This window comes from Naegleria gruberi, assembly GCF_000004985.1.
Source record: "Naegleria gruberi genomic scaffold NAEGRscaffold_33, whole genome shotgun sequence".
NCBI classification, from domain to species: domain Eukaryota; phylum Heterolobosea; class Eutetramitea; order Acrasida; family Naegleriidae; genus Naegleria; species Naegleria gruberi.
This window is the reverse complement of record NW_003163294.1, coordinates 66,908-94,738: the sequence shown is the minus strand read 5'-3', so window position 1 is coordinate 94,738 and position 27,831 is coordinate 66,908. Positions and strand designations below refer to the sequence as shown.

Genomic DNA, 27,831 nt, shown 5'->3' with positions numbered 1-27,831 from the left:
TCAACAATGAGGTGATGAATTTCATTCGGCAGTTGGCGAAGCATTTTTCTTTCCGTTATTACTATTAAAATACCAAATAGTATTAAATATTAATTTAAAATTTGATTTAAAAAAAATGAAACGAAACAGACAACAGTCAGGAGATGATGACTATGAAAATTCTCTCTTTGAAATGATCAATATGATGACCAACAATGGCAAATCACGAATTAATAATGATTTCCTTCTATTTTCCGAAGGCTTTAAACAAGAAAACAATCAAACCTTTGAAGAATTGAAGAGTAAAATTCTCAAAACTGGTGCTACAATTATGGAACATCCCGAAGCCTTTTTAAAAGTCTTAATTCATACAAAATTAGTGAGAAGTATTTCATCCAATACAGAAAAGACTTTGAATTCATTATTAAAGCTTGGTGAAGTTAAGAGTGAAGAGGAATGGAAAGAAATTCTCACTCCTCACGAATTGAAACTCTTAAAATCTCATTCTCCAAAGCCTCCCTTGTTTGAAATGTTGAATCCGACTGTTATTCTTGTATGTACAGAGGCGGAGGCAAGGATTGGCATTCCACTATTTAGAATAATTCTCAAATTGAGTGAGGGTAGTATGAATGGAATTGTTATTAGACCTTCAGATTTAGATTCATATTTTGAGAATTCTGAAGAGCTATTATACAATTTGAATAAGCAATTGATCAATCCTGTTATGAACTTTAGAGATTACATTTTACTCTCTGATAATCAGCAGGAAAAGGAAGAAATGACTCGTTACTTGTTAGAGAATGGTGCCTCTAAAGTGATCCAAAATTTAATGAATCCTCATGAGGTTATCGAAGACTTTGGACAGTGTGCAGTTGTAGTGAGTGATTCAATACTATCTGCAGAACAAGGAAAAATTTATTTTGAAATGAAACTTGTTGGAAAAACTGAATTTTACCTGTACTCAGAATTGGTTGCATCGGTTAATGAATTTAAACATTTGAAACCATTAGATATAAATCGTCTCAAACATCACTGCATCTCCTCTGAATTATTAATAGAGGCAAGAACGAAGAGCAGGCATATGTTGAATATGGATTATGAAAACACTCTTCTCAATATGAGCATCAATTCTGAGCAACAATTGAGTAATATGTTTCCAAATGAGGTTTTCTTTAATGCTCTCAAATTTTTGCCAGTTCAAGATATTTTGAATAATTTTTCACTTGTGAACAAGTTGGCTAGAAATATGTGCTTCCAAGATCACTTGTGGAAGGATATTTGTATTGCATACGCATCAAATTATGAATTTCTTTCTCCATTCAGAAATGAACAAGTATTGGCCAAAACAAACATGCCTCACTATATTATTTTTAGGAATATCATTAATCCAATTATTATTGATTACAAGGTGGTTCTAGAACATATTTATTCCAAAACCAAAGAAGGTGAAAGTAAGGCAAGCTTTGACTTGATCAAGTTTAATAGTGTCCTTACAACAGCGTTATTTTTCGAACAAACTACATGCCAAGATGATACTGTTGCAATTGGTAGTACTAAGCTTTTTGGTAATTTTGATTTCCCTTCAAGTTTACATCAACATCCCATTTGTCAACGATCTCTGATTTTACAATTGAATATTAATGATTTGAAAGAGAAGGGAGTTGGTATATTATCTATTGAAAATTCTCCTGTGAAGCATCTTTTACCTGAATCAGGTATTCTCTATTTCTTCGATAATGGAATAATTTTGCATTATGATGGAAGTTTGAGTGAATTGACAAGAGTTAATAATCCAAAAAAGACGGTGTGTGCAAAAGTTCAATTCTATGAGGCACTTTTTATTCCTAAACTGTCTGAAATATTATTTTCTGATCCGTTTTTGTTACGCCACTTACTATTGCCTAGTTGTGAAGGTTTCGAATATGAAACCTTGCGTTTGGATGAAGTATTTTCACAATTAATTCATCCAAAATTCTCTAATGAAGGTGCTAGATTATTTGGAGCTTATTCATGCTTTAGTGAGGCCCAATGGTACAGAGCGGCAGATGAGGATGAGGATAGATTCATTGATATGGATAGTTATGTAGAGGTGGGATCAATAATAAGCCCACTTTATCAATTCCCTTCTAAGAATGGACTCTATGGTTTCGGCTTAATAGTACAGGATGGAAATCAAACTGTTTGGAAGAATGTGGAAAACATGCCAAATATTCGAACACTGCAACCATCTTACTTTGGTAACTTTGGCAGAGAGATTCCATCTAAGTTCAAGAAGGATTTCAAGTATCTCACAGAGCAATTCAAAACTGCAAATTAAGATTAATTTATTTGACAAATGGGCAATTGCAAGTAAGTTCTTTTCCAGTATTTGAAATAAATGGCATACATCCAGAACAGGCCCACAGATAAAATGAAGAATAACGAGTTTGTGCAGTGTATGGGAATTTCAACTTGACACATTCACCTTTTCCAGTTGGAGAAATGTGTTGGGCTGGAGTTTGAGGTCTATTGGCCAACTCTGGGTATTTGCACTTTTCAATTTCATAATTATCACAAATTCCTTTCAAGAAATCGAAAAAGAAAGATCCGTCGTTGTTTCTGTGTACGTAAGGTCTCAATCCGAAAATAATTGTTGGCTCATCATATGGGAAATTAGGTTGGAAAACAAGTTTGATTGATTCATTACTCAATCCACTTGCTCCAGGAGCCAATTCCATTCTTTGGCCGTGATCAACAATGAGACCGTATGGATTGTCTCTGAAGAGGTAAACTGTTTGAGCTTCTTGAAGTCTCTTGTCTTCCAATTGAGTGAATAAGCCTGAAATTTCCTTTCCCTTTTGATTTACATATTCATTGTAGACAGTTTTCATATTTTCTTGTTTTGGTCCAGCTGGGAATGCTCTCCAAATTGGAATGGACAAGAATTTAACTGGAACAGGATTTTGTTCAAAAGTTTTAACTCTTTCCTTTACGTTGAAAATTTGAGGATTACCTCCAACGATATCCAATTGAGCTACCTTATTGTATCTAATATATCCTGTTGGAAGAGAGGATGTATCAGTATTATTATCAACAGACAGTTGTAATTGAATATCCAAATAACTCTTCATATTTGCATCACTGAAACAGGATCTAACAGAGACAACCATATCGACAACTCCACCATAATTAACACTAGTGAGAATGGAATCACCAAAAGATGTAATGACCAAATTGTACAAATCTCTATCCATAGCATTTGGTAAAATATCAATAATTCTTTGGAAATCCTCAGTAACTTGAATGGTATTTGTTTCTACTTGGTGAGTAATGTATTGTTGTTGGGCATCCATGACAACCATATCTCCTTTGAAATAGTTTTGATAAATATTTTCAGCTCCTGAGTTGTGTGAATACAATCCATTATAAATTGGCTTTCCATCAGCAGGATAGACAAGCTCAAAGAATTCATTTGCATTTCTCATAACATTCAACAATTTAGTGCTTGTTACAGGCACCTTCTTAGCTGTTGGAGATTTCAATATTTGTGGCTTGATGGTATGATCCACTCTACTATAACCAACACCAGCAATAATAACAGATTCATCAACAATTGCATTTGCACCTCTAAGTTGTGCATTTTGAACAGACATTGGTATGCCTCCTCCACATTTCAATCCCTTCAAGCCAATCAAACATTTAGATTCCATCTTGGAAATTTGTCCATTCAATTCAATTTTAGGACTTGGTGGATTTGCTGCCAAAACCACCACAACTCCCATCATCAAAACCATCCAAACCTCCAACAAGAGTACTACGTCTGTCCTTCTCATCTCAACAACCTTAATATCTTCCGAAGTCAGAGAGAAAAATAACCTTACTTATGGTGGCGCTTTTTTTTTTCTGATTGCTGCGTGCGATATTGTTGTTGAGACCAATTGTGGATTGATACTTGTGCTCAACACGCAAGCTGTTGGTTGCATGTTGGTTTGTGCTGCTGTTGTGTTGGAAGATTGCATGTTTATGTATTTATTGTAATGGATTGTTTACGGTAAACAATTGAATAGTCCTATATTATTGAGTGTGAAAGAAGCCCTTATTACAAGAATTGAACAATACACCTGTGAATAAACTTCATCCTCCATCTTGAAAACTATTTTTATCAACTCTGAGAAACAAGATGAACTTGTTCAACTTTTAATTCAATTTCAAAAACAAAAAAAATATTCAACACACAACTAGGAAAAATGGCAGGTAATAAGAAAAGACACAGTGAAGTTAGAAAGGAATCTCAAAAAGAAGCACCTATAAATTATGATTATCTGGAGGATGATTATGATTTATCAGGAGATTTGACCTTGCCAATGAATGAATATTTATCCGATAGTGATTTGAAGAGGTTTCTATTGGATGGTTATTTGATTATTAAACCAAGTGAATTATCAGTGAATCCACAATGGCATTCAAATCTATTTCAATACGTTTCTGAAATTTATAAGGAGGAAGGAAATTTGGGAAATAACGTCTTGGCAAGATTTCCACAGTTGAATGAAATTTTCCAAGATAAGAAAGTGAGAGGAGTTTTGACAAGAGTTTTGGGAAGAGAATATGTGATGCAAGCTCATAGATTTATGCATTTTACAGAACCTGGTACTTTGACTCAACAGTGGCATAAGGATTCGTATTTTGGACATGGTAGACCTTTGAGATCTAATCAATTGAGAAATGTCATGTTAATGTACTATCCTCAAAAGACTGTTCTTGAAATGGGTCCAACTGCATTGAGAAAGGGAACCCAATATACTTGTATGGATCCAAAGAGATATAAGGGAGATTTGCCAAATGAATTCGAAAAGGGATGGAGAGAAGATTGTGATTTGTATATGGAATGTGAAGCTGGTAGTATCTTGCTGATTCACTATGATCTTATCCATAAGGGATCTAAGAATGATTTGAGAGATAGAGCCATGTTCAAATTCCAATTCAGTAGAGTTGTTGAACCACAAGTAGATCCAGATATTGTAGGAAATATTAATGGATTTACTGAATTTGATCAAGTAGATTCTGAAAAATTGGAAGAATTCGAAAAGAATACTCAATATCCAATTGCTAAACACATTTGGAACTGGATGCATCAAATTCCATTCAAGCAAGAGCCAATAGATTCGAAAACACTTACCGAAGAATCCCTCAATGAAAAGGGAGAACAATTGAGAATGGGAAATCATTACCGTTTTGCTCTCTCTGGGCAATATAACACACTTCTGAAGAGAATGGACTCTGAAGATGAACAATTCAGTCTCAATTCAGCTCAAGCCATGGTTGCCTGTAGAATGCCAAGTGCCGTTCAAGCAGTTGCCTCCAAAATCATGAATGGAAAATTTGCACATTTGAATGGATTGATTGGATGCATGTATGTTTTAAGTGAATGGGGACCTTTTGTCAAATCTTCATTGGATGACAAATCACTTTCTGATTTAATTAATCACATTTGCAGTTCTAAATCCAAATATCCAACAGTTGTGAAAATCTATGTTGCCGAAACTTTGGGAACCATTTTCTGCAATTATCAATTACAAACTCAAAACGAAACTTTCAACACAGCACTCGATAAGTTAATGGATTTCATGACAAGTGCAAACTTTGATGAACAAACCAGATATGTCAGTGTTTTCTCTACATTGAGAATTGGAAACCAAGCCGAAAGATCCACTCGAGCATTGAACAGAGTTTTGAAAACAGATCAATGTAGATATGTTGTTGGATTTGCATTGGATGCATTGGAAAGAATTGGAACAAGAGATTCAATGAGAATAGTTTTGGAATATCTGAAAGCTAGTAGATGGTGTTATATGACCACTAAATCTTCACAATTTTAGAATTATTAGAAACTTTAAACAATTCACTTTCCAATAAAGAATAATTTTGACAAGTAGATTACCTTACTTTAATTTTAAACGAAACAAAGGTTTTGTGATTACAGAAACAAAGGACTCTAGCTTCCACTTTTAGTAAGAAGAATCCTCATTCGAAGCAAGGCGAAATATATCTTTTGGTATCGAATAACGGTTTTAAAATTAACATGAGGGTGACATGACTAGCATACTTAAAAAAAGCACAAAACATCTTCCTTGCTATTCATCATCTGAAACTATTTCGTCCAGTTTCTAATATTAATTTTTTGTTGTTTTTTGCAAAGCAATGGGACAACCAATATCGAATGAATTTCCAGCGAATGGAGATTCGTCCACTACGTTACATGGTTTAACTACGAGCACGACGAGTCATCCAGGACCATACGATGATATGATTTATTCGCTGCCACTATCCGAAGTTTCGAATAATCCAATGATGACAACAGATACTTCTCAACCTCCTCCTTCTTCCTCATCATCATCCACTACAGCAACAACATCATTAACTACCACTTCTACAATAACTATTGGAAATGAACAAACTGAACATCATAAACTTTCGAATAATGAAAAAGCACTTAAACGAAAGTCAGCTAATTTTACAGAAGCCATTTCCATGATGCACAACCACCATCAACAAAATCAACAACCTTCCTCTGGTGCTTCAACATCTTCATTAACCATAGTTTCGTCTAATGGTTCCATGTATCATCACCACAGAAGTACTTCGAATAATTCACAAGAAAGTCCTACAAATTCTACTCCCAATTCTCCACCAACCATTTCTGCACAACACTCACAAAAACACCTCTCCATTGATTCACGATTATTTGCTTTATTGAATAATAAGAATAGTTCAGATTCGAATAATAGAAATAGTCGTACTTTTCAGCAACGTCCATTTTCCATCAGTAGTTTAGATAGTTTAGGATTTGATGGAATAAACAAGGTGCTAAAAGATAAACTTCTCCTTTCACAATTCAGAAATTATACCAAGATGGAATATTCAGAAGAAAATTTGGATATTTTTCTTGTCAGTAATCAATTATTGGAAGAATGTAAAAAGAATTTGGACAATGTTGTAGATAATTCGAATAGTTCTGAAAATTCAAAGAGAAATTCAGTAAGAATGCAAACGAAATCCAAACTATTCAAAATTGCACAATCTCAATTTTCATTCGAAGAGAAAATTATCAAGAAATTGGAAAAATCTTTGGAACAAGTTATTGAAAAGATGCAGAAAATGAATTTGGAAAAGAGAAAATCTCTCATGAAGGGCAGAAGAAAAAACACTGAATTTCTAGGAATTGACAGAAATATGTTTAAACAAGCATTTACTAGTGAGAGAGGAACGACAAGTGCAGTAAATGGAGGAGGCAACTTAACATCAGAAGGTGCCAATTCATCATTCGATGAAGATTTATTTGCTAAATTTTCTGCTCCTTCATTTGGTGCTGTGAGTGCGGTGGTGGTGGTGGTGGTGGTTTGGAAGAAATCAACGTTGGAAAGAAATTGAAAAGTCAAATTGAAAAGATTAAGGAAAATAATCAAGCACAGCAACAGTGGTTGGCCAATAAGAGAAGTTCGAAGAGAATGAGCATGAAATTCTTTTCATCTTCTGCAATTTTGAATCAGGGATCATCCACTCAGAGTGGACAGCAGCAACAATTGAGTAATTCACATCCATCAAATTTGGAAGGAACTAATTCTCTATCACCCATGTCATTGGAAGATCATGATTTTGAGGAAATTCCACAAATCAAAATTGTACAATTTTTAGAGGATTTGAGATTTGAATGTTTAATGAATTTGAAAGATACTTTTATTCGATTTTGCCAACAAAATAAACTTTCTGTTCGATAACAAAGTCCACCTGTATCCATTTTCGATTCTTCCACATGCAAGTTTTTTTTACAAGTGTTACTGTTTGGAGAGTTCACACAACCACAAGCAACGAATAAAAAAGTATTTAAAATTCGACAAACTCCTAATTTCACTTAAACAAGAAGAAAAAAATGATTTATGAAGTGATTAGCTTTCTGCTCTATGTTTGGCCATTCCCAATATTTGGTTCTCTGGTCATCTATTGGATATTGTTCAATGTGCTATTTATTAATCAATATCGTGGCTATCAGAGAGCTGAGATTATTCAAAGCGTCTTGACATTAGTTTTTGCTTTCTTTTTGGTTTCGGAATTGGCACAAGCTGATTTCAGCTGGTTTGATTGGCATTTCTGGTGGAGCTTTCATTCAAAGAGTTGTTTCTACTTGTTGGAAATTACAACCTCCTATTCAGTGATGCAAATTTGTTTTGCCATTCCTTACTTTGATAATTATTATCCTCTACAAATTTATCCATTGCACACTGCTGTGCTTTCATTATTTTGTAATTGGATTGGTGGTCAAATGATTTTGAGTTTCATATTATTTATTATGGCAGCAGTCAAGTTGGCCAAGGAAAGTCGTTTAGAATTGTAAATATTAAGAATGTCTATTGATCTTTGACATAGGTCACCCAACTAATGTCATAATCATTCCAATTTGATTGATTGTTATCAGGTTTAATTAATCTTCCATAAGCTCTATCCCAAATATCCCACAAAATTCTCAATTGATCTGTTTCCAATTTATCATATCCCATCTCCGCAATAAATTTAGTAAATTCAGAACTTTTCACTCTATAATATTTTGGTTTGAGTCCTAATTTAAATAGGATGTATCTGGAAAGTTTCATTTCACCAATGGCTGTGCACAATTTACATGGCGACTTGATCACATTGGCCAAATGCAATTTCAATGTCATTTCCTTAATGGATTTTTTAGTCTGTTCATTCATTCGTTGCTGGAAAAGCTTGGCAAACTTTATATCACTCTCACAGTATGGTTTGATAAAGTTTGCCAATTCAGTTGGGGTTTGAAAATCATGGAAATTAATGAAACTATCCTTTTTGAATCCATAATCTCCAACATTGAAAGCTCCTCTATAGATGGAAATTGTTTTTCCTCCCAAACCAAGTGGCATGAAACCCTCAAAGAATTTCTCAGTAATGTAATCATCCCTCAAGGTATTCTCAAAGGCCATGTAGAATTTGCAATTGTCAGCTAATTCTTGGATTTTACCTCCCTTTCCTTCTTGTGCATTTCTTTCACATGCTTTTTTGAGAAAAGATGAGTTATAATTCATTAGTACTTAAATACTTACTGCCATATTGAGTGACAGGAGTGATTGCATTAATTTCTCTCACAACTTTCAATCTCTCCTCAACACAATTACTAATAAATGAACAGATACAATGTTTTGGTATTTTTCCTGAATCATTTTCTTGAAATTCCAAATTCATCTTGGTATAGAAATAGGTTGTCCAAATGGAGCACTTTCTACTCCAACACATTGACATATCCATATGTCCCTTCTCATTATTATCACTCTTTTCCACTTCACTCAATGCATTTGCTTCATTATTCAACAGAATATTCAATGGCCTCATTGCCAACCACATTTTCAATGCAAATTCCTCATCAAACTTTTCAGATAGATTCTCCTCATCATGTAGTGATTGATTCTCACTCATAAATTTATCCATTTTTCTTCTAACCTTTTCCTCTCCCTTAGCCATTGCTAATCCCAATCCTCTATCTTTATATTCGTAATGTTCAATATTTGCATCCAAATAAATTCCCAAACTTTGATTCTTTGAGAAGAAAGTTCTGGAATCTTCCAATGGAAATGATTCACAATTCGATTGTCTACAATGCGTATTATTAAATTTCCTGAAAAATCCAAACCAATTCGGATGAGTTGTTAATTTCTCTCCAAATCCGAATTGAATTAGTTTTCTCTTCTTTTTTGAAGGGAATTGCTGATTTCCAATGGAATGTTTAGTTAGTAATTTATGTAAATACCATCCGTAGGTTCCTTTTTTACGAAAGTCATACGAAAGGATTAGTTTGGCAAATTTAGGATAGATTGGAGCAAGTCCTGTTGGAATTTCAGTGGTTTCTTCGTCAGCTTCTCCAAATCCTATTTCGTCTGATGAAGATTGAATGGGTTTTTCTTCTTCCGAAACTCCTTGTTTATCTGTTCTTGTTGGAACATTGTTGGTTAGAGGTGTTTCGGCTGCTTTCTCATCACTTTCGTATAGTTGTGAATGGTTGCTTGTTCCCTTGAATAATAAGAAAATTAAAGAATAGACAATGACTATCAATGCAATTGTGAAGAATAGTTTAGCAGGTGATTTGATCATTTTTTATTCTAAAATTTATATTAGAAATAATAAAAAATATTAAAATTTCACCATTTATTAAAGATATAAAATTCCATCCATTATATTTTCAAAGATGACAATCAAGTTCACCATCTCATCCCAATTAATCAACTCTAAAAAAATGCCACTTGTCAAAATTAAAATTGTTGAAGCAACAAACTTGATGATTTCCGATATCTTGTCGAGTGATCCGTACGTGGAAATCATCACACCCACCAAAATATTCACCACTCAAGTTATAAAACGAACTTTAAATCCAGTTTGGAATGAAGAATTTTACATTTCCATTTCTAATCCAAAAATGGATTCGGTAACTTTCGTCGTGAAAGATCATGACCATTTATCAGAGGATGATCCTTTAGGAAAAGCTAAAATTCTAAGCTTTGCATCGTTTGTTTTGGGAGAGGATAAGGATTTGTGGTTGAATCTTATGGAAAGTAAGACAGAAGCCAAATTGCATTTAATTGTTACTCCACAAGATTTTGGAAAGAATTTGGAACCGTAATTTGGATTTGATGGATTTGGATATGGATATGGACATGGATACGGACATGACACAGTAAAAATAAAGTATAATATTTTATTAGAAACAAGTTTTGAAGTTGAAAGTTTAGAACTCACATGAAAAATCTTGAATGGAATAGTTGGAACATGCAAAGAGGATAAATTCTTTATCCATTAAAAAGTGATTTCTAATGAATAATAGACAATTCTTATTGTTTCGAATACAATCTCTTATGAAAGATCGATTCAAATCAAGGGAATTCTCAACACTCTTCAAATAAGATTCATTCCATTTGATGGATTCTAACATTTTCTCTCGATAGTAAATTAGATTAAAATCTTGTGGAATTATTTCATCATTTAAAATATTCGAAACTGATTCATTTCCATAAAGATCATTATCAACCTCATGATTATCTGATTTGGAAACTGTTTCATTTCCATATAAATCATTGTCTAATTGAGATTGATATTCAATTTCTTCTCTCAATCTCTTCGATGCAAATTGAATTGCATCTTTATTCATGGAAAGGGCCAATTCGACAATTTCTCTATCATTTTGAAAATAGTTTGCAAATCTGATAGCCATTGGGTTGTTTCGAATAGCTAGCTGAACTATGTCTCTATCTTGAATGAGTGGTTCTTCTACATATTCCAACAGGAGTTGGCCATCTATTTGAACTACATATTCAACGATTTCTCTGTCGTTTCCTTTGAGTTCATAACTTGCATATTTAAACTCTGATGGATTTTTCTTAATAATTTCCCAAACAATATTTCGATTATTTCGTATGTCCCAATCAACAAATTTCAGTATTGTTGGTATTTGACTTTTCTCAATATATTTCAAAATAAAATCTGGATTAGTTGAATGGATACCAAATATTACATGAGGTTGTAATAAAACAGCTTCCATCACCACTTCTTCATCATTTCGTATTTGTGGAGAAGCATATTGAATAGAATTTGCATTAACCTTGACAGCTTTCATCATAAATTCCTTGTTTCCAACCAATGACCGATCAGCAAATCTCAACAAATCAGCACTGAACTGCAAATTATGCAATAAAACATCTTCATGCAAACCAAATCCTGGAAATTTTGTAAAAATCAATTCCAGTGTATTGAACCCAGTTCCAAAATTAGCATTCAACAAGGTTTCCATGCAAATTTCTTCATCATCCTGCAAATCTCTCGAAATAAACGTGTAGGCATTCGAGTTACTCTTAACAGCAATCAATGCCAATTCTCTATCATTTCGGAATTTATCTTCCAATAATTTGATAAAAGTTCCACATTTATGCAAACAAAGTTTGATCAATTCTCGATTTTCTAAAGTTCTGACTCGACTGCTGCTATGGTTGTAATTAGTATTCTTGTAATTGTTGGAATAGACAAAGGCGAGAATGTGTAAATATTTTAATTCTTGTTGATTAATTAAATAATTTCCAAAGATTGATTTCAACGAATCGCTTTTAAAATTCGAATCAAGAATGATTGAAACAAGTTCTTGGTTGTTTGTTAGCATTTTTTTTGTTGTTTGAAAAGAAATTGGTTATGAATAGTGATTAGGTGATATCTTATATATTTGGATATACAACAGATATAAGATAAACTGGCTTAGTTTCGGTATAGCTTTTATACATCGGGATATTAAGGTAGTATACCTTTTATTTAAATATCACATATTAAGGTGATGAATGGCTACGGCCATATCACGATGAATTCACCTCATCCCGTCCGATTTGAGAAGTTAAGCATCGTCGAGCCACATCAGTACTGAGGTTGGAGACAACTTGGGAACCTGTGGTGCTGTAGTCTTTTTAATTTATTAAACAATTTTGGCTGATGGCTCGTGCTAGTAGTTTGGTTTCACATATTCAATTTTTGCATTCTCAAACTTTCTTAAGATTAAATCCTCTCTTGAAATGTAAATAGAAAAAGTATCTTCTGATTCCTCCAAGGTGTCTGATAGCAGTACTATATTATCATCGTCATCCTCTCTGAGGTAGGATTGAATCATTGTTTCAGGTCTGTCTTCATTATTGTTAAATAGAACGCTTGGGGCTAGATTGCAACCTGAACGATGACCTTGTGCTTGCTGCAAGTAAAAGAATGGACAACATGAAGGTTGATTGACAACAATTTGTTCATGGTAGACTTGGTATGGATTAATTGGTTGAGGAAATTTAAAGGTTTTGTCTTTGATTTCAAATTCAATTAATTGTTCAGATTCAAGAGAATAATTCTCAAAGAATAGAAAATCTGCTTGATTGATTTTGTGATAAAAGCAATATAATAATCCATTTTTTGGGAACAAACGACATGAAATGAAGGAGGAGAATTTTGAAAAGTCAATCACACCAACTAGTGAATAATTATTTCCAAATTTCAAAAATTCTGAAAGAGCATCTTTAGGAATGTAAACCTTAGACGAAACACGTGATGATAGGTGTTTTGTAAAGTTGAAATATGCAAATAAACCCTTTGTAATTCCAATTTGCAGTTTCTTTTTCGAGTTATCATATGATTCTACAGAAGAATCTAATTGAAATACATCGAAAAATTCTCTTGATTTCATCAAATCCAAATCACGTATAAATGTCAAATGTCTTCGTACGAGAATAAAGTATAGGGACTTCCAATCATTCTTCTCATAGAAATGATTAATTACTTGTTGGCCAAAATGGAGAGGTTTTAGATCTTTTCCTCTACTCAAAATAGTTTCCAACTCATCAACAGTAAAAGTTGAATCACAGAACCTGAATAAATCTTCTGAAATCATATTGTTACAAATTAAACTCTTCCAAATATCATTATCATTCATGATGAAATAGTTCCATTGTTTGCAAACCAATCTCATTTCCAAAAGTTCTTCCAACGAAGAAACATTTTTGAGTATGGTATGATGTAATTCAGTTGGTAGTTGAGTAAAATTAAATTCCTCTCCACTATTGGCTTTCTCATTCACATCAATAGGAGGTAATACTGTTTGATTGGCTCCATAAAAATAATTGAAATCAACGAGAGGCAAATGGTTCATGTGAAATAGTACAGTCCTTTCCAATTCTGCATCTCCTGAAGTGGCTATTTCAAAACAAGAAGGTGTAATATATTCCTGACGGGCATCTCTAGCGGCATTTCCACCCAATTCAATCATGTCAGCTGCCAAATATTCCAGTAAGGCTGTCATTCCAATAAAATATAATTTAACATCCTGATCTTCCAATGGAAGCATTGAAGGAGTATATTCGAAATATTTCAATACCATATCTCTGAGCTCCTCAATTTTAAATGTAAGTGCAATCTTATTTTGCTTTGTGATAAATTTGTAAATCTCTACAGTGCCATGTTTCGCCAACTCTCCAAATATGTATTTTTTAACAATAGTAGCAAAATAATTCGAAAGTGTATAAACTTTTGACAGAGATTCAGCATCTAATTTAATTCTCTTTTCTCCTTCGTATTCCCGTGTCTCATTTTCTTCACTTTCTCTCATGGAAGCCCACACCTGCATATCATCAAACACTTCCACACTCGAATCTTCAAACAAATGATGATTCGAACAAACCTCCCTAAACTCTTCGTGTCTCTGGCAACAAAATTTCTCCAACAATTTGACTTGTTCTTTCGCTTCATCTCTCACTCGGAATAACATGGGACTTTTTAATATTAACCTCCACATGATGATCAATAGGTAGTGTCCTAATTTTCTTGAACCTTCGATTGTTAAATCCAATCCGACGTGAATTGGTTGTGTGAATCTGTTTAAATCGAATAGATCGTCACGACATTCATATTCCGAATCGGATTCATAGTGATCGGTGCATGAGCTAGCATGAGGGAAACAGTGCGTGAGGAATAGCGACATTTTTTTTAAATTGGTGTGGCAAAGTGCAATATTTACTTTAGACTATTCTATAGTCATAATGATTAAGGAAATAAATCCTCTCAAATATTGAACCTATTCAATGTTAAACCTTAAAAGCAAGTGAAGAATATCTTGAGGGAATAAAGAAATCTTCACTGTAAAAAGCCTTCAAACGTTGATTCAATAATTCCTTGAAAATCTTGTAAATTATTTTAGCATCATGATATTGATATAGTAATGAAGATTCAAACCAGCCCCAAGATTTCAAAGCTTCCATAGCTAATTCTTCATCTTCATCCTCTTCCATAGTCATTTCTCGAATCATTTGGTAAGTAAAGCCATTTCTCCTGACAAGGTTGACTAAGAAATCTCTGTCCAACAAGACTTGTTCTGGAATAAGATCAGCCAAATGACCTCCAAAAGGAGAACCAGCACACATTAAAATCACATCACGATCTGCTTGTACCTCCTCACATAGCCTCGCATAATCGTCACAATTTTGGGCTAGTGCTTTCAATAGGTCTGGTTTGTGTTGTTTGAGTAATCCTATTTGGACATCATCAGGTAATTTTGTCAACACGTTAGGATCTTTCTGAATGGCCTGAGCGACTAAATCCAAGTGTTCCAGTTGCACTGGTTCACGAGCAAATGCAATAGCCATAACGTTACTATCTGTAATGAATTGTACATCGTCTGAATAAAATTCTGGGCATAGAGTAAAAGCTTGTGGCCATTTCTTCACAAATTCAGATGTAATGGGTGTTACTTTTACAACTTCAGGCATATGCTCAATAATACGATAGTCAATGTTATAATTGATTAATAGTTTGATGAATTCAGAATCAAGAAATTGTGGTAGGCTTTCAAAGTCTTCAAAATATGGAGCTTGGTTGACCTGGTTTGTAATATGTGCTGCTAGAATTTCTGTGTCATTCTTGAGTTCAGTAGGTATTCTGTCAAAGTTCGAGTCATCCATTTGAACTACTTTTAACAAAATGTCTTTTTGAAGAGCAGGAATCACCTCCTCGGAAACATGCTCCAATATCGGCCAGTCACTAAATTCTTGTCTCACTTCCCAACATCTCTCCACAATCTTTTCTATCAGATCAAGATCTGAACCTAAATCAGGAAAATATTCACAAGAGAATTGAATAAAATCATCAAAGCAATAAAATCCAATTAATTTCAACATTTCATCAATATCAGCTGTATGATATGGAACAAGGTCGATACCGTTTTTCAGATTTTCTATTATAAAATCAAAATTACTTCTGAGAGAATCTGAGGCATATTTGAAGTTTTCTGCTGAATCTTTACATGCAAGATTAACTATTTCTCGATCCATTTTAAAATTTGGGGCAGCAAATCGGAGAGAGGATCCCCTATTCTTTACAGCTATTATTACAAGTGTCCTGTCATTTTGAAGTTCTTCAGTACAAAACTCCAAAAGTGAACCATCACACCTCAACAGCTGCTTCATTGAATCCCTATCGTGACAAATTCCCTTAACATGTTCAATGAGGTCAGACCTACTCATATCCACTAATGTTTCAAATAATTGTACAATTTCTTCTCCAGCACGATCCAAATCATTGAACAATGATCTCGACAATTCTCCCAAACAACCAATAGCTAGTGAGTTTTCAATCATTACAGAGGTTATAAATTCCTCATTTCTTTCCAACTCTTCACCAATAAATCTAAAGCAATAGAGGTGTCTTCTAGCAACCTTTCTCATAAAATCTGGATCATTTCTCAATGCAGAATCAGCATACTTTAAAATATCAGCATCTATTTCAATGGCATCCAGTAGAAATTGTTGATTACTCCTCAAACTCTTGGAAGCAAATTTAAAGCTTCCCTTCTTTAAATTTCCATCTGTTTCAATAGCTTTAAGAACCAATTCTGGGTCTGATTTCAATTCATCACTTGCCATTACAAGGATTCCACGATAATGCAATGCTTCTTTTATAACTTGCTTATTTGTAATGCAAAATATTTCACCAGGAACCCAAGCCATAATCTCCTCAAACGAAACTCTATTAAATGTTTCAAAAACATTCAAATGTACCGTACAATCACAAATCAATTCTATAGGAACACCCGTAGGAATGATCCCATTGTTTTTCAAACGTTTTCCATACTCGAGAAATTGTTTTCTGTTATTCAAGAATTTGATCAAATTTCTAGCTTGATTTACAAATTTGTTTTTCAAGAGAGAAAGCAATTCATCAGATCCAAATGATTGAAAAGCATAATAGGATGAATAATAAACGGAATTGTCTTCCTCTTCAGCAAGGAATTGGAAAGTCAAATCAGCATACATGTTGTTCTTTTTTTTGTTGTTTGATGACTGCTTGGTGATAGATGGATATATTCTTCTATTGTATGGATTAGAATCAAATTTTGTCATTCTCCAAAAGGTTATTAATTGTTCATCATGAAAATATTATTTTTAATTATTTTAAATTAAAATAATAAAACACCTGTTGGAATATAGCAATTTAAGGAAGAAGACATTTTTTAATAATAATCTTCTTGTAAGCGACTAACAAATTCAATCCTCAACCGTAATGCAGTTATTCGTTGGCTCCGTGCCTGTTTTGGAGATGGAATGGATTGTTAGTTGAGTTTTCATTAAGACAATATACAAAATTTCATCACAGTGGCAAACAACAAATTCGAGTTGAACACTTCAACTTTGGGTCATTATCATGTCATTAGAAAATGGTATTGAGTTCGGAATAGACAAGGGCTTCATTGTCTAAAGTTGAGTAATGAAAAGCTACATGGCGCCAAACACAAAAAAAATGTCTGAAAATACTCTGCAAGCCGCTTCAACTGATTTGTCATCAGCAAATACAGGAGCTTCTACAACAAATACCACTATTACCACAGAGGAATCAGCCCTCAAGACTAATGAAAAGGTGATACAACAACAAGATATCGCCGCTGATAGTAAAAAGAAGAAGGAAAGAAAACCAAAGAAGGCTGTCGAAGGTGATGAAAACAACAACAAAAAGGAAGAAAATGAAGATAAGAAGGAAAAGAAAAAGAGACAAAAGAATTACAAGAAGGAAGAAAAAACCGGAGAGGATGATAACAAGGAGGAATCAAACAACAAGGAAGAAAATAAAAAGAAATTCCTCACCTCCGAAGAGTTGAGTAAAAAGATTTCGGAAATCAAGGCCAAGTTAGCTGAACATCCAAAAGAGCAAGAAGTGCAAGACAAGTTGAAGAAGATTCAAAAAACTATTGAAGATAAACAAGATCAAGTCGAAAAGATTAATCAAAAGCTTTCAAAGGCTAACGAGAAGGTTAAACAATTGAATGAAGCTAGAAAGGTTTTATTTGATGAAATTGGTAAATATAAGGACGTAACAAATGAAACCCGTAATGAAAAGGATCGTATTCTTGTACAAATTAATCAAATCGAACAAGAAATTGTCGATCTCAATGAAAGTATTGAAGAATTTGGTGAGGAAGTCAAGAAATCCAAGTTTAGAAGTGCCGACGAAATTGGCAGAGAGATTTATTACCTCAGTGAAAAACAACAAACAGAAACCCTTTCAATGAAGGAAGAAGAAGTAATTTTAAGAAAAATCAAAACTCTCAACACTTTGAAAAATAACTTTGAAAAGCATTCAGCCTTGAAGAAACAAGTTAGAGACAAGCTCGATGCCAAGAAGGAGCTCAAGCTCAAGATTCAAGGCCTCAACTTGGCCTCTAAGGATAAGGTTGATGAACGTCAAAAGTATTTTGACATGCTTGACGAAAATACCACAAAAAAGAAGGCTGCCCTCGAAGAAAAGAAGAAACTTGAAGATCAACTCAAGGGTATCAAGAAGGAAATTAAGAATCTCTTCGATGACAATTATCAAAGTCAATCTACATTAAGAAAAGTTTCATCTTCTCAACAAAGACAAAAGGAAAGTTTGGAAAAATTGGAAGATAGATTGCAAACACAAAAGCAATTTGAACACAAGAAGGCTATCAGAGAAAAGAGAATGCAAGAAAAGAAGGCTCGTGAAAATTTCCTTAAAGAAACTACACAACAATGGGCTGAAGCCGTGCCAGAACAAACAAAGAACATCTATGAGGAAGAAATCAAGATTTGTGATAATTTACTGGATTATCTTCAAAAGCTCCGATCGAATAAGAAACTTCGTACTCAAAAACTTGATCTTTCCTCATTACAAGGAAACAAAAAGCCTAACATGTCCCTCCCTACCTTGCAACACCCAGTTGATAAATTTAATCAACTCAGCTCATTACGTATTGCTGTGCCAAAGACTATAGATGACGTTCCAAGTACTATTGAAGCTGTTGAAAAGTTACGTCGTTCATATAGAACTAAAGCTGGTCATTCTGAAGCCATCGAACCAGCCAATATTTTGGCCTCATTTGCACCTATCACCACAGTCTCAACAAGCGTTACTGCTCAAATTGTGGATATTGACATGGAATAAAATTGATTTGATTACTACTAGGTGTTTGATATTCCACTTTTTTAGAAGCCTTAATTCGTTCAAATTCTTATATTTATGATAATTCATATATTTTATCTACTTTTACAATTAGTTTCTTTTAATTTCATCTGGATAATATTGAGAGCTGAATTGAACTCAAATAGAAACTTGTCTGAATTAGCAAGAAGAAATTTCGCGTTAATCCGATTCTCCTCAATTAGGAAAGGGAATTTTTTTTTTTGAAGAATCGTTTCTTTCACTAATTGTCCATTGAAAAATCTTACTCTCTTCTTTCAAAATTGACAATAGCTATCCGTTCTCACCCTCAAACAGTTTATCGTTGTGGAAAAATATCCAACATTAATACATTGAGGTTGCAACCAAGGCACCACCACAAAACCCTTCGAAATCTTCCTCTCATTCTCTTCGTACATTTATCTACCTCTCGAGAGAATATCCAAAATATTGCTATTGATCATCTCGGGTTTTTTGAAAAACCAACTTTAAAAAAAACAACTCAAAACCTTGTTGGCAACTTCTCCTCCATTCATAATAAGAGAATTTGTTTTTTCGCTCGGGCACTATATTTTCCATACCACCTACCTACCTCACTTCTTTCTCACTACAGTAGTGATTCTTTCATCATCACTTTTTGTATTATATTTATCATCATCATACTTTTGTACTCACCATTAAATTGTAATATAGAAAATGACTAGCTATCCTAAACACCTCATCAAGGTTTTGCTTTTGGAGAATATTTCTCAAACAGCTGTTGATTTATTTAAAAAGGAAGGTTTCCAGGTTGAGAGTGTTTCCAAATCTCTCAGTGAAGAAGAATTAACTGTTAAAATTGAAGATGTTCACTTGGTCGGAATTCGTTCAAAAACTAAATTAACAGAAAAAGTTCTTTCTAATGCTAAAAAATTGAAAGCTGTGGGATGTTACTGTATTGGAACTGATCAAGTTGATTTGGAATGTTGTGAAAAGAAGGGTATTCCTGTATTTAACTCACCTTATGCAAATACTAGATCTGTTGCCGAGTTGGCCATGTCAGAAATTGTCATGTTGTCACGTAAGGTTTCCGAACACGTAAAGAGTTTGCATCAAGGCCATTGGTACAAGATTGCTAAGGATTGTTATGAAATTAGAGGTAAAATTTTGGGTATTGTTGGTTATGGACACGTAGGAAGTCAATTGGGTTTATTGGCTGAAGGATTTGGTATGAGTGTTATCTATTATGATATCGAACACAAGTTACCATTGGGAAATGCTAAACCTGTCGATAGTATGGAACAAGTTCTCTCAACTGCTCACTTTGTCTCCCTCCATGTTCCAAAAACTGAACAAACCAATAACTTGATTGGGGAAGCACAAATTGCCCAAATGCAAAAGGGGTCCTACCTTTTGAATCTTTCTCGTGGAAGTGTTGTTGATGTTAATGCACTTGCTAGTGCCCTTAAGAGTGGTCATTTGCATGGTTGTGCTGTCGATGTCTTCCCAACTGAACCTGAAAAGGATGGTGATAATGTATTTTCATCACCACTTCAAAATTGTCCAAACACAATTTTAACACCACACATTGGTGGTTCAACCATTGAGGCACAAGATGCTATTGGTAAGGAAGTGGCTCAAAAGTTGATTTCCTACATGAATGAAGGTATCACTCTTGGTAGTGTCAACTTCCCACAAATTAATCCAGTTCACTATGCTGGTTGTCACAGATTGCTTCACATTCACGTCAACAGACATGGTGTGTTGAAATCTATCAACGCTCTCTTGCAAGATTACAATGTTGTTAGTCAATTGTTGGGCACAACAAAACATATTGGTTATATGGTCATTGAATTGGATAAATCAGTTGCTGAGGAAGTTTTCAAACAAATTAAGGAATTGGAATCAACCATTAAAGCAAGAGTATTGTTCTAAAAGGATTGCTCTCCCAATTTTGAAGAGTGTGTACATAGTAATAATAATAATAATTTAATAATTTTAAAGTTTCAAAATTTCAATAATTTATTTAGTGGAATAATGCCTTTCCCATTGAAAAGACTTACCACTTCCTGTTTCCAAATATTTTACAACTTCCTGATTGGCACCAACCAGTTTTGATCTAGATTTTTCAATTTCTCGTTCAATTTCTGAATCAGTAGATTCCTCTTCGAAAGGATGCTCCAATCCTTCACGTTTCGACTTTTTCAAAGCCTTTCTCACAGTTCTGTTAGTTTTTCCAGCAGACCATTCTTCAAACTTTTCACTCAATTTTTCCAGCTTCAGTTGCTCCTTCTTTTCGTCCAATTCTTCCACTTTCTCTCTATATCTTTTGACATTGTCGTGTCTGTATTCTGTTGTTTCAGAGTTATAAACAGTATCCAATGAATATCGTTGTGTAAAAGTTCTCGTTGGCATGCTATCGATGCTCTGTAACCCTCCTTGTCCAAAACTTGCTGTTGCGTCTCTCATCTTCTTTCTCTTTATTTTATTAACGCTTCCACGTGATGATCCGTGTCTATTCTTTGAATGTTTGTATTCATCACTCCAATATCCAGATCCATTCTTCTCCGACCTTGCCATTTTGTAATTTTGTATTGTTTTTGTTGTTCTTTAAGTTCAGCAGAGAAAGTGGCTGAATTTTTTTTGAAAATAAAAATAGATGATGGAAGTTCGTTTTTAAGTGAAAATCATAAACTATTTTTAAATTCTAGTCAACTTCGGTAATTTCATTGTAATTAAAGGCTGTTGGATATTGGTTTATTATTTAATTGTTTGAAATATTCGTATTACTCTTATGAACACAAGAAACACAGGATGTGCAACTGCATTCACAAACAGGTTGCTCTGCTCTTTGTTTCATTTCCAAATGATATTTCTCTTGAATTTCAACGATGAACCCTTCCAATTCTTCGATTTGTTTACTTTTTCTTGCACATTCCTTTTGTGAACTGTCTTGTTGTGAAAGAAGAGAGAATATTGTTTGAGTGAGTGCTTCAATTTGTGAGGCTAACTTTTGCAGTTCTCTATTTTTGGGGTTAATCATAATATTATTCATCAATGCTAATTCAGTTTCTACTTCAAATAATTTCTCTCTTGCAACTCTTAACTCTTCTTCTTGTGATTGTAACTTCTCTTTGGTAAGTCGTAATTCTTCTTCTAACTTCTCTCTGGTAAGTCTTAACTCTTCCTCAGTCCCTGCCAATTTTATACTAATTAATTGAACCTCTTCTCTTGTTATCAAATTCTTTCTTGACTCTTTCTCTAGGTTTTCGGAAAGTGTAGATATTTGCATAGTTAATTCCTCTAGTTTTGTTTGGTCCATTTTTTCATGTAAAGCAATCCCTAGCTTAATAAAAAGCTTGGTCAGAATGACTGTATCGGTGCTATTCATCAAGTCAGAAAAATTGTTGAATGGATTATTATCAATAATAAACTTCAAGATAAATTTAAACTTTTCAGATGGAATCATCTCAAAGTTTTTGCAATAACACATTAGCAATAAAAACTTGTCAAAGAAACTTGGTAATTGAGGAAGAATTCCAACTTGCAAAACTAAATCTTTTCTGGAAGGGGTAATACTAAAGTAAAACATCATTGAATAAATCAACCCATCAATCAAAAGCTTGTTTGATGCATTTGGGAACCACCTATTAACAAGTTGTTCGAAAACATCAAACTGTTCGTTATCCCTTACAACGGTTTCTATTGATGAAGGATTGAAAGGCAAATTTCTTTTAACAAAAGCTTTCATCGATTCTTCATAATCGCTTACAATCATATCGTATTCAGCCCATTGATGCTCTAGATCATCTAAAAACAATAACTCCAACAGGTTGTACTTGTTTCCAATTGTTGTTAGAAATTTAAAGAAATCTTCAACGTTTGTGATGGAATGTTTTGATCTAATAATTAACGAGTGGGTATAAATTATATTATTTACATCACCAATTTCATCAATTAAAAAGGAATGAAGTATTCTTTCCATCTCTTCGTTTTCCTCTTCCTTTCCGATAAGTGAATCAAAATTATTCTTAATCTTCATTCTAATCACAGAGAGAAAGGTTTTCAAAACCTTTGATTCTGTGATCTTTCTGTTGAAATGCCCTTCTGCGACCTTATTCAAAAGGCTATTGAAATGGTTTGCGTTCATTACTGAAGAAGAAAGTTAGAGTTTCAATTTGAGAGTTTTTTTTAAAATTTTAAAAATTTAAGGCTTTGGAAAGTGGCGCCAATTTATCATTGATAAGCAAGGAAAAACGTTTGAATTGTTCCATCATGAAGGTGGTGGAAAACATCAAAGAGGTGAAGAAAAAGGTTCAAGTTGATTGAAAAGGAAATTAAATCTGATACTCCAGCTTTTAATTGTGATTTACACTATGCTTAATCATCCCTTAATCATCCTTCAAACTGTAGTTCTTCAAAGCTTTGTCCCTGAAAGGAGTGCCTTAAGGCGGATACTATGATCTTAGGTTAGATGTAAGAGAATGTAAACCCACTAAAATATTATTGGAATGTTTTTAAATTCTAGTCAACCAGCACCAAACAATACCTCCCCAACATATGATATTAATAATTCAATAACCTATCTATTCCTTGCATCAGAACAGTTTTTTGTGTATGATTTCAATAGCATTCTGTTATGGAGCCAAAGATTCAATTAATGTATCACTACCAATTTTAATGACCACTGCATACCCACTTCCAGCTACAATGGTTGTCTCCTTGAAAAGAATATTGGACGTCTCGAAAGGATTTTCGTGTGTCTTATCAACAGTACAATTCAATATCGTCTTCTCTCCGCTTATTATGCAATTATCCACCTTCAAACCATTAATACTCAAAATTCTCAAATCTGCTGGAACAATATCTCCACTATTGACCATCACAATATCACCCACCACCAACTCTTCACTATCAATATTTTTCTTAATACCATCCCTAAATACAATGACTGTTCTCCTCTTTCTACTTAACTGTGCCGATCGTTTATTAACCACTTGACTCTTCAAGCCTAATGATTCATCCGGATTATAGTTATTAAATTGAGTATCGAACTTTTTGCAAACATCATCAATGCTCAAAGTATGTTCATCAATCGTCCATTTAGAGATACTTTGCTTTTGACCCATTTTTTTTGATTTTGTGATGAACGTTTCTTGGTTCATAGTTCGTTCTATGTTCGAGAAAGCTCATCTTAATAGATTAAATATCGTAAATTAAGGATATCAATGGCTACGGCCATATCACGATGAATGAACCCATCCCGTCCGATTTGAGAAGTTAAGCATCGTCGAGCCACATCAGTACTGAGGTTGGAGACAACTTGGGAACCTGTGGTGCTGTAGTCTTTTATAATATTGCTTTTGAGGTGGACGCTTGTTTAAATTACAAAAAATTTGAAATCATTAATCAACTTTTTAGCTTCAGAATCAACACCATTAACCCTGTAAGAAGTGAATGAAAAAAGAAAATAAAGATCATCTGCTGAACATTGAATTTAAGATTGTAGTCAACTCCGAGTAGTTGTAAATTTCACAAATTGTTCCGTTATTAGACTCGAAATGGATGAGAAGAACATGTTCTTGGAATCATACTAGAAAGTTACGCCACATTTAAATATCAAATCAAAATCCCAACAAAAAAATGTCTCATCACAACGCATTGATCATCACTGCTTGTTTATTTGCAATCTTGTTGATTGTCAATTATTCTACTGCCATACATCCTCGTTCTATACTGCCAGCAATGGTCAACCAAAAGGATTACCCAACTTCTTGCTGTTTACCAAGAAAAATCTCCTTGAAGGGAAGTACAATGCAAGTAGGCTTTGCTGGTAATGAAACCAACACATACTTTGCTACATGGACCATCAATGATGATTTAGATAATGGAAAGGCAAGAACAGATGTGACCAATAGCAATATTGCACCAAATACTACTATAATTTCATACAGAAATGGCCAACTTACTTATTCCTATACTATTATTTGGGGACAAACATGTTTCTGTGTGAAAACTGCTCAGAACAATTGGTCCAATAACTATTGTACTATTGGAAAACTATTGGAAGAATCAAATATTGGCTTTAATAAGGCACAAAAATATGGAACTGAGACAATTATGCAAAGAGGAGTCGATAGATATATCAGCACCGAATATTATTGGACACTTCCTATTGATCAACAAAGTTGCGTTTTTGCAAGTTATGTTCAAGCAATTACTCAACCTGAGGGAAGTTTCTCAAAGAATGTACAATTTTCTGGAGCAAGTTATCAATTAGATCCAAAACTTTTCACAATTCCAGATAGTTGTCCTCCAGAAAGTCAATGTCGTACTTACTAATTCATTTAAATTTGAATAAAGTTGAAAGATTACTTTATCTGAAATAAACAACTGCTAAATTTATTCTTTCTTCAAATTTCTAGAAGTTTGACTTCCAAAAGCAAGTGGAAATTTCTTTCTAATAATAAAAAAAGGTCAATTTAGAAATAATACTAATTAAAAAAAAATGGTTGTTTGTTGGTATTGGTTAGCAGGTTGTTGTCGATTTGGCGATTCTTGCTGGTATGATCATTTCAAAACAGATGGTGCACCATTAAGGGAAGAAAGCAAATTACAAAATTTATTGGAAAAGGAATTGGAAGAGCAAGAAAATAGTGTAGATGATTATTCGGATTTCGAAAACTATGATTCCGAAAACTATGGCTATGATTCCGAAAGCTATGACTATGATCGTGGTGATGTTCAAAAAATTAGAAATACATTATTATTTGGAAAAGAATTGTATTGTGATTGTGATGAGGAAGAGGAGGAAGAAGTGGAGGAAGAAGACGAGGAAGAGGAAGATGAGGATGAAGAGGATGAGGAAGAAGACGAGGAAGAGGAAAATGAGGATAAAAAGAAAGCTCGTAAATGTAATAATTCTGATGATGAGGAAGATGAGGATTCCGATGAAGAGGAAAGTTCTGATGATGAAGATTTGAAAAGGAAAATTCGTCATCGTAGGAAAAAGAGAAAATTGAATAATTCTAAACATGTAACACAATCTATCAATACTAATGTAACTCCTTCACTAATTATTATTCGACATCCTAATTATCATTTTACAAATTGGTTGAATACTATTGTATTACACAATATTTTCATGTATTTACCAAATAGTGATCAATTACCATTTAGACTTGTTCATGCAGCTTTTACCAATGAACTCTACATTGGATATAATAGTCATTTACAGTATCGTAAATATCAATTTCAAATATATCTTTTATTTAAAAACATAATTAACAGTTATTTAGATAAAAAATCTACAATTGCATCTACTATGCAATTTATTAATGGATGTATACTCCATTTAAATGCACATATATTAAACAATCAATTAGTGTCAAATGATTCCACTCATTCAATTGATATGAATGATTATTTATCATCCAATGATGAAAATTTAAAAATATTGAACAATTATAAACAATTATTTAAGGATGGAAATGTTAAATTTACAAGTTGGGCATCTGTTAAATTGGATCATTCACAAGGAAGTGTTTGTAAATTATCTATAAAAAGAAAAGATGGAAATGGATTTATGGAATTCTTTCAACATCATGTCAAGACAATATGTAGTGGAGATGATACATGCCATGTTTATTATTATTTGGCAGCTAGAAAAGAAAAAAGAATGGAAACTTTGTTATTAACTGACACATATGAACAAGATAAAGTAATTCATGATAAGGAGGCATTGAATGATGTATTTTCATTGTTGGATATTCCTCTAAATTGGAATTTGGAAGATTTTGTTAAATTTTTAATGATTTGTTCATGCTCGTTCAAAATTCACATTACCAATTTTTCTGAAAAGGAATATGCAATAGTTGATATTTTACAATTTTTACAATTACACGATTTAAATTTTAATTTATTATCCAAAAATAATTCTAATAATAGTAATTCCGATAGCAATTCTAATGATAGTAATTCTAATGATACCATCCGTAGAAATTGTCATACATGTTATGAATTGGATGGAATTACATATATGGAAAAGCTTGTGAATGAAATTTCATTACAATCATATCATTTCAATAGTAGTCAACATTTGAAAAGTTTAATTGATTTAAGAAATTTCTGTTTGAAATATTCTGGAAAATTAGTAAAATTTGAAAATAGTGATTACAATATTAAATCTAAAGCAGAAAAACATTTGAAAAAGAAACAATTAAATGATGATAGGAAGGGTTTTTCAGTTTCCATATCAAGTCCAGTTTTAGATGAAATGAAAATTTATTCAGAATGCAATTTTAAAACAACAAGTAATGAAATATTGAATGTAATACTTGAAGTTACATCTTTTAATGGATATGATGATTATAGTTCAACTAGTTTTAAAATATTTAAAAACAAGACTGAGAAAATTGAATGGAAAGGTATGTAGCTGTATTTAATTATTTAATATTTAATATATTTATCCAATAATAGAATATATGCCAACATCAGAACTTATTACGGATTTGAAGAATAAGTTGTTGAGCGATATGAATGATAGTGTGAGCAATACGAAGTTTGTAAAAGCTCTCATTATTTTCATGTCAAAACATCATTTTCACAAATTTTCAGATTCAAAAGCTTATACTGCAACACGCAAGAACACCATTGTTGAGGAGATTGCATAAATTGGTTAAGCTCTGTACCTTTTCCAAAAAGAGCTGGCTTACCAGGTTGAGACATAGGTTTTGCATTTGGGTCAGATAACAGTCAATAAATCAATTGAATGGCTGCGGCCATTTCAGTACTTTTTACTTTAAATATCAAGGTTTCAAAATTAAGTCATAGTATTTGCTCTTTCCAAATCAAGAA

The 27,831-nt window shown here is 33.3% G+C and overlaps 16 protein-coding genes across 16 annotated transcripts; 8 read left to right on the top strand and 8 right to left on the bottom strand.

Annotated features, from left to right (window-relative positions):
- Positions 1-115: 115 nt before the first annotated feature.
- Positions 116-2,371, top strand: NAEGRDRAFT_58435 (uncharacterized protein; the record flags this gene model as incomplete). The annotated part of the gene is made up of 1 exon (XM_002675547.1): positions 116-2,371. One exon carries the CDS (start codon positions 116-118, stop codon positions 2,294-2,296), a length of 2,181 nt encoding a protein of 726 aa, XP_002675593.1. The 3' UTR covers positions 2,297-2,371.
- NAEGRDRAFT_69202 (uncharacterized protein) lies at positions 2,304-3,791 on the bottom strand (the record flags this gene model as incomplete). Its single annotated transcript, XM_002675468.1, has 1 exon — positions 2,304-3,791. The coding sequence occupies one exon, from the start codon at positions 3,789-3,791 to the stop codon at positions 2,304-2,306; it is 1,488 nt and encodes a 495-aa protein (XP_002675514.1).
- Positions 3,792-4,205: 414 nt separating this feature from the next.
- NAEGRDRAFT_69201 (uncharacterized protein) lies at positions 4,206-5,837 on the top strand (the record flags this gene model as incomplete). Its single annotated transcript, XM_002675546.1, has 1 exon — positions 4,206-5,837. The coding sequence occupies one exon, from the start codon at positions 4,206-4,208 to the stop codon at positions 5,835-5,837; it is 1,632 nt and encodes a 543-aa protein (XP_002675592.1).
- A 322-nt stretch (positions 5,838-6,159) lies between these two features.
- On the top strand, positions 6,160-7,737 carry NAEGRDRAFT_80238 (uncharacterized protein; the record flags this gene model as incomplete). The annotated part of the gene is made up of 2 exons (XM_002675545.1): positions 6,160-7,329; positions 7,407-7,737. The coding sequence occupies 2 exons, from the start codon at positions 6,160-6,162 to the stop codon at positions 7,734-7,736; spliced, it is 1,500 nt and encodes a 499-aa protein (XP_002675591.1). The 3' UTR covers position 7,737.
- Positions 7,738-8,363: 626 nt separating this feature from the next.
- NAEGRDRAFT_69199 (uncharacterized protein) lies at positions 8,364-10,116 on the bottom strand (the record flags this gene model as incomplete). The annotated part of the gene is made up of 2 exons (XM_002675467.1): positions 8,364-9,025; positions 9,075-10,116. The coding sequence occupies 2 exons, from the start codon at positions 10,114-10,116 to the stop codon at positions 8,364-8,366; spliced, it is 1,704 nt and encodes a 567-aa protein (XP_002675513.1).
- A 142-nt stretch (positions 10,117-10,258) lies between these two features.
- On the top strand, positions 10,259-10,642 carry NAEGRDRAFT_69198 (uncharacterized protein; the record flags this gene model as incomplete). Its single annotated transcript, XM_002675544.1, has 1 exon — positions 10,259-10,642. One exon carries the CDS (start codon positions 10,259-10,261, stop codon positions 10,640-10,642), a length of 384 nt encoding a protein of 127 aa, XP_002675590.1.
- Positions 10,643-10,747: 105 nt separating this feature from the next.
- On the bottom strand, positions 10,748-12,169 carry NAEGRDRAFT_69197 (uncharacterized protein; the record flags this gene model as incomplete). Its single annotated transcript, XM_002675466.1, has 1 exon — positions 10,748-12,169. The coding sequence occupies one exon, from the start codon at positions 12,167-12,169 to the stop codon at positions 10,748-10,750; it is 1,422 nt and encodes a 473-aa protein (XP_002675512.1).
- Positions 12,170-12,499: 330 nt separating this feature from the next.
- On the bottom strand, positions 12,500-14,512 carry NAEGRDRAFT_69196 (uncharacterized protein; the record flags this gene model as incomplete). Its single annotated transcript, XM_002675465.1, has 1 exon — positions 12,500-14,512. One exon carries the CDS (start codon positions 14,510-14,512, stop codon positions 12,500-12,502), a length of 2,013 nt encoding a protein of 670 aa, XP_002675511.1.
- Positions 14,513-14,527: 15 nt separating this feature from the next.
- NAEGRDRAFT_80237 (uncharacterized protein) lies at positions 14,528-16,839 on the bottom strand. Its single transcript, XM_002675464.1, has one exon. It carries the CDS (start codon positions 16,836-16,838, stop codon positions 14,616-14,618), a length of 2,223 nt encoding a protein of 740 aa, XP_002675510.1. The 5' UTR covers position 16,839; the 3' UTR covers positions 14,528-14,615.
- Positions 16,840-17,301: 462 nt separating this feature from the next.
- NAEGRDRAFT_50162 (uncharacterized protein) lies at positions 17,302-18,981 on the top strand (the record flags this gene model as incomplete). The annotated part of the gene is made up of 1 exon (XM_002675543.1): positions 17,302-18,981. The coding sequence occupies one exon, from the start codon at positions 17,302-17,304 to the stop codon at positions 18,979-18,981; it is 1,680 nt and encodes a 559-aa protein (XP_002675589.1).
- A 367-nt stretch (positions 18,982-19,348) lies between these two features.
- NAEGRDRAFT_55823 (D-3-phosphoglycerate dehydrogenase) lies at positions 19,349-20,987 on the top strand. The gene has a single exon (XM_002675542.1). The coding sequence runs from the start codon at positions 19,693-19,695 to the stop codon at positions 20,908-20,910; it is 1,218 nt and encodes a 405-aa protein (XP_002675588.1). The 5' UTR covers positions 19,349-19,692; the 3' UTR covers positions 20,911-20,987.
- Positions 20,976-21,576, bottom strand: NAEGRDRAFT_58431 (uncharacterized protein). The gene has a single exon (XM_002675463.1). The coding sequence runs from the start codon at positions 21,553-21,555 to the stop codon at positions 20,998-21,000; it is 558 nt and encodes a 185-aa protein (XP_002675509.1). The 5' UTR covers positions 21,556-21,576; the 3' UTR covers positions 20,976-20,997.
- Positions 21,577-21,739: 163 nt separating this feature from the next.
- Positions 21,740-23,125, bottom strand: NAEGRDRAFT_69191 (uncharacterized protein; the record flags this gene model as incomplete). The annotated part of the gene is made up of 1 exon (XM_002675462.1): positions 21,740-23,125. The coding sequence occupies one exon, from the start codon at positions 23,123-23,125 to the stop codon at positions 21,740-21,742; it is 1,386 nt and encodes a 461-aa protein (XP_002675508.1).
- Positions 23,126-23,612: 487 nt separating this feature from the next.
- NAEGRDRAFT_69190 (uncharacterized protein) lies at positions 23,613-24,104 on the bottom strand (the record flags this gene model as incomplete). Its single annotated transcript, XM_002675461.1, has 1 exon — positions 23,613-24,104. The coding sequence occupies one exon, from the start codon at positions 24,102-24,104 to the stop codon at positions 23,613-23,615; it is 492 nt and encodes a 163-aa protein (XP_002675507.1).
- A 514-nt stretch (positions 24,105-24,618) lies between these two features.
- On the top strand, positions 24,619-25,317 carry NAEGRDRAFT_69189 (uncharacterized protein; the record flags this gene model as incomplete). Its single annotated transcript, XM_002675541.1, has 1 exon — positions 24,619-25,317. The coding sequence occupies one exon, from the start codon at positions 24,619-24,621 to the stop codon at positions 25,315-25,317; it is 699 nt and encodes a 232-aa protein (XP_002675587.1).
- A 166-nt stretch (positions 25,318-25,483) lies between these two features.
- On the top strand, positions 25,484-27,647 carry NAEGRDRAFT_50158 (uncharacterized protein; the record flags this gene model as incomplete). The annotated part of the gene is made up of 2 exons (XM_002675540.1): positions 25,484-27,401; positions 27,454-27,647. 2 exons carry the CDS (start codon positions 25,484-25,486, stop codon positions 27,645-27,647), a joined length of 2,112 nt encoding a protein of 703 aa, XP_002675586.1.
- Positions 27,648-27,831: the final 184 nt, after the last annotated feature.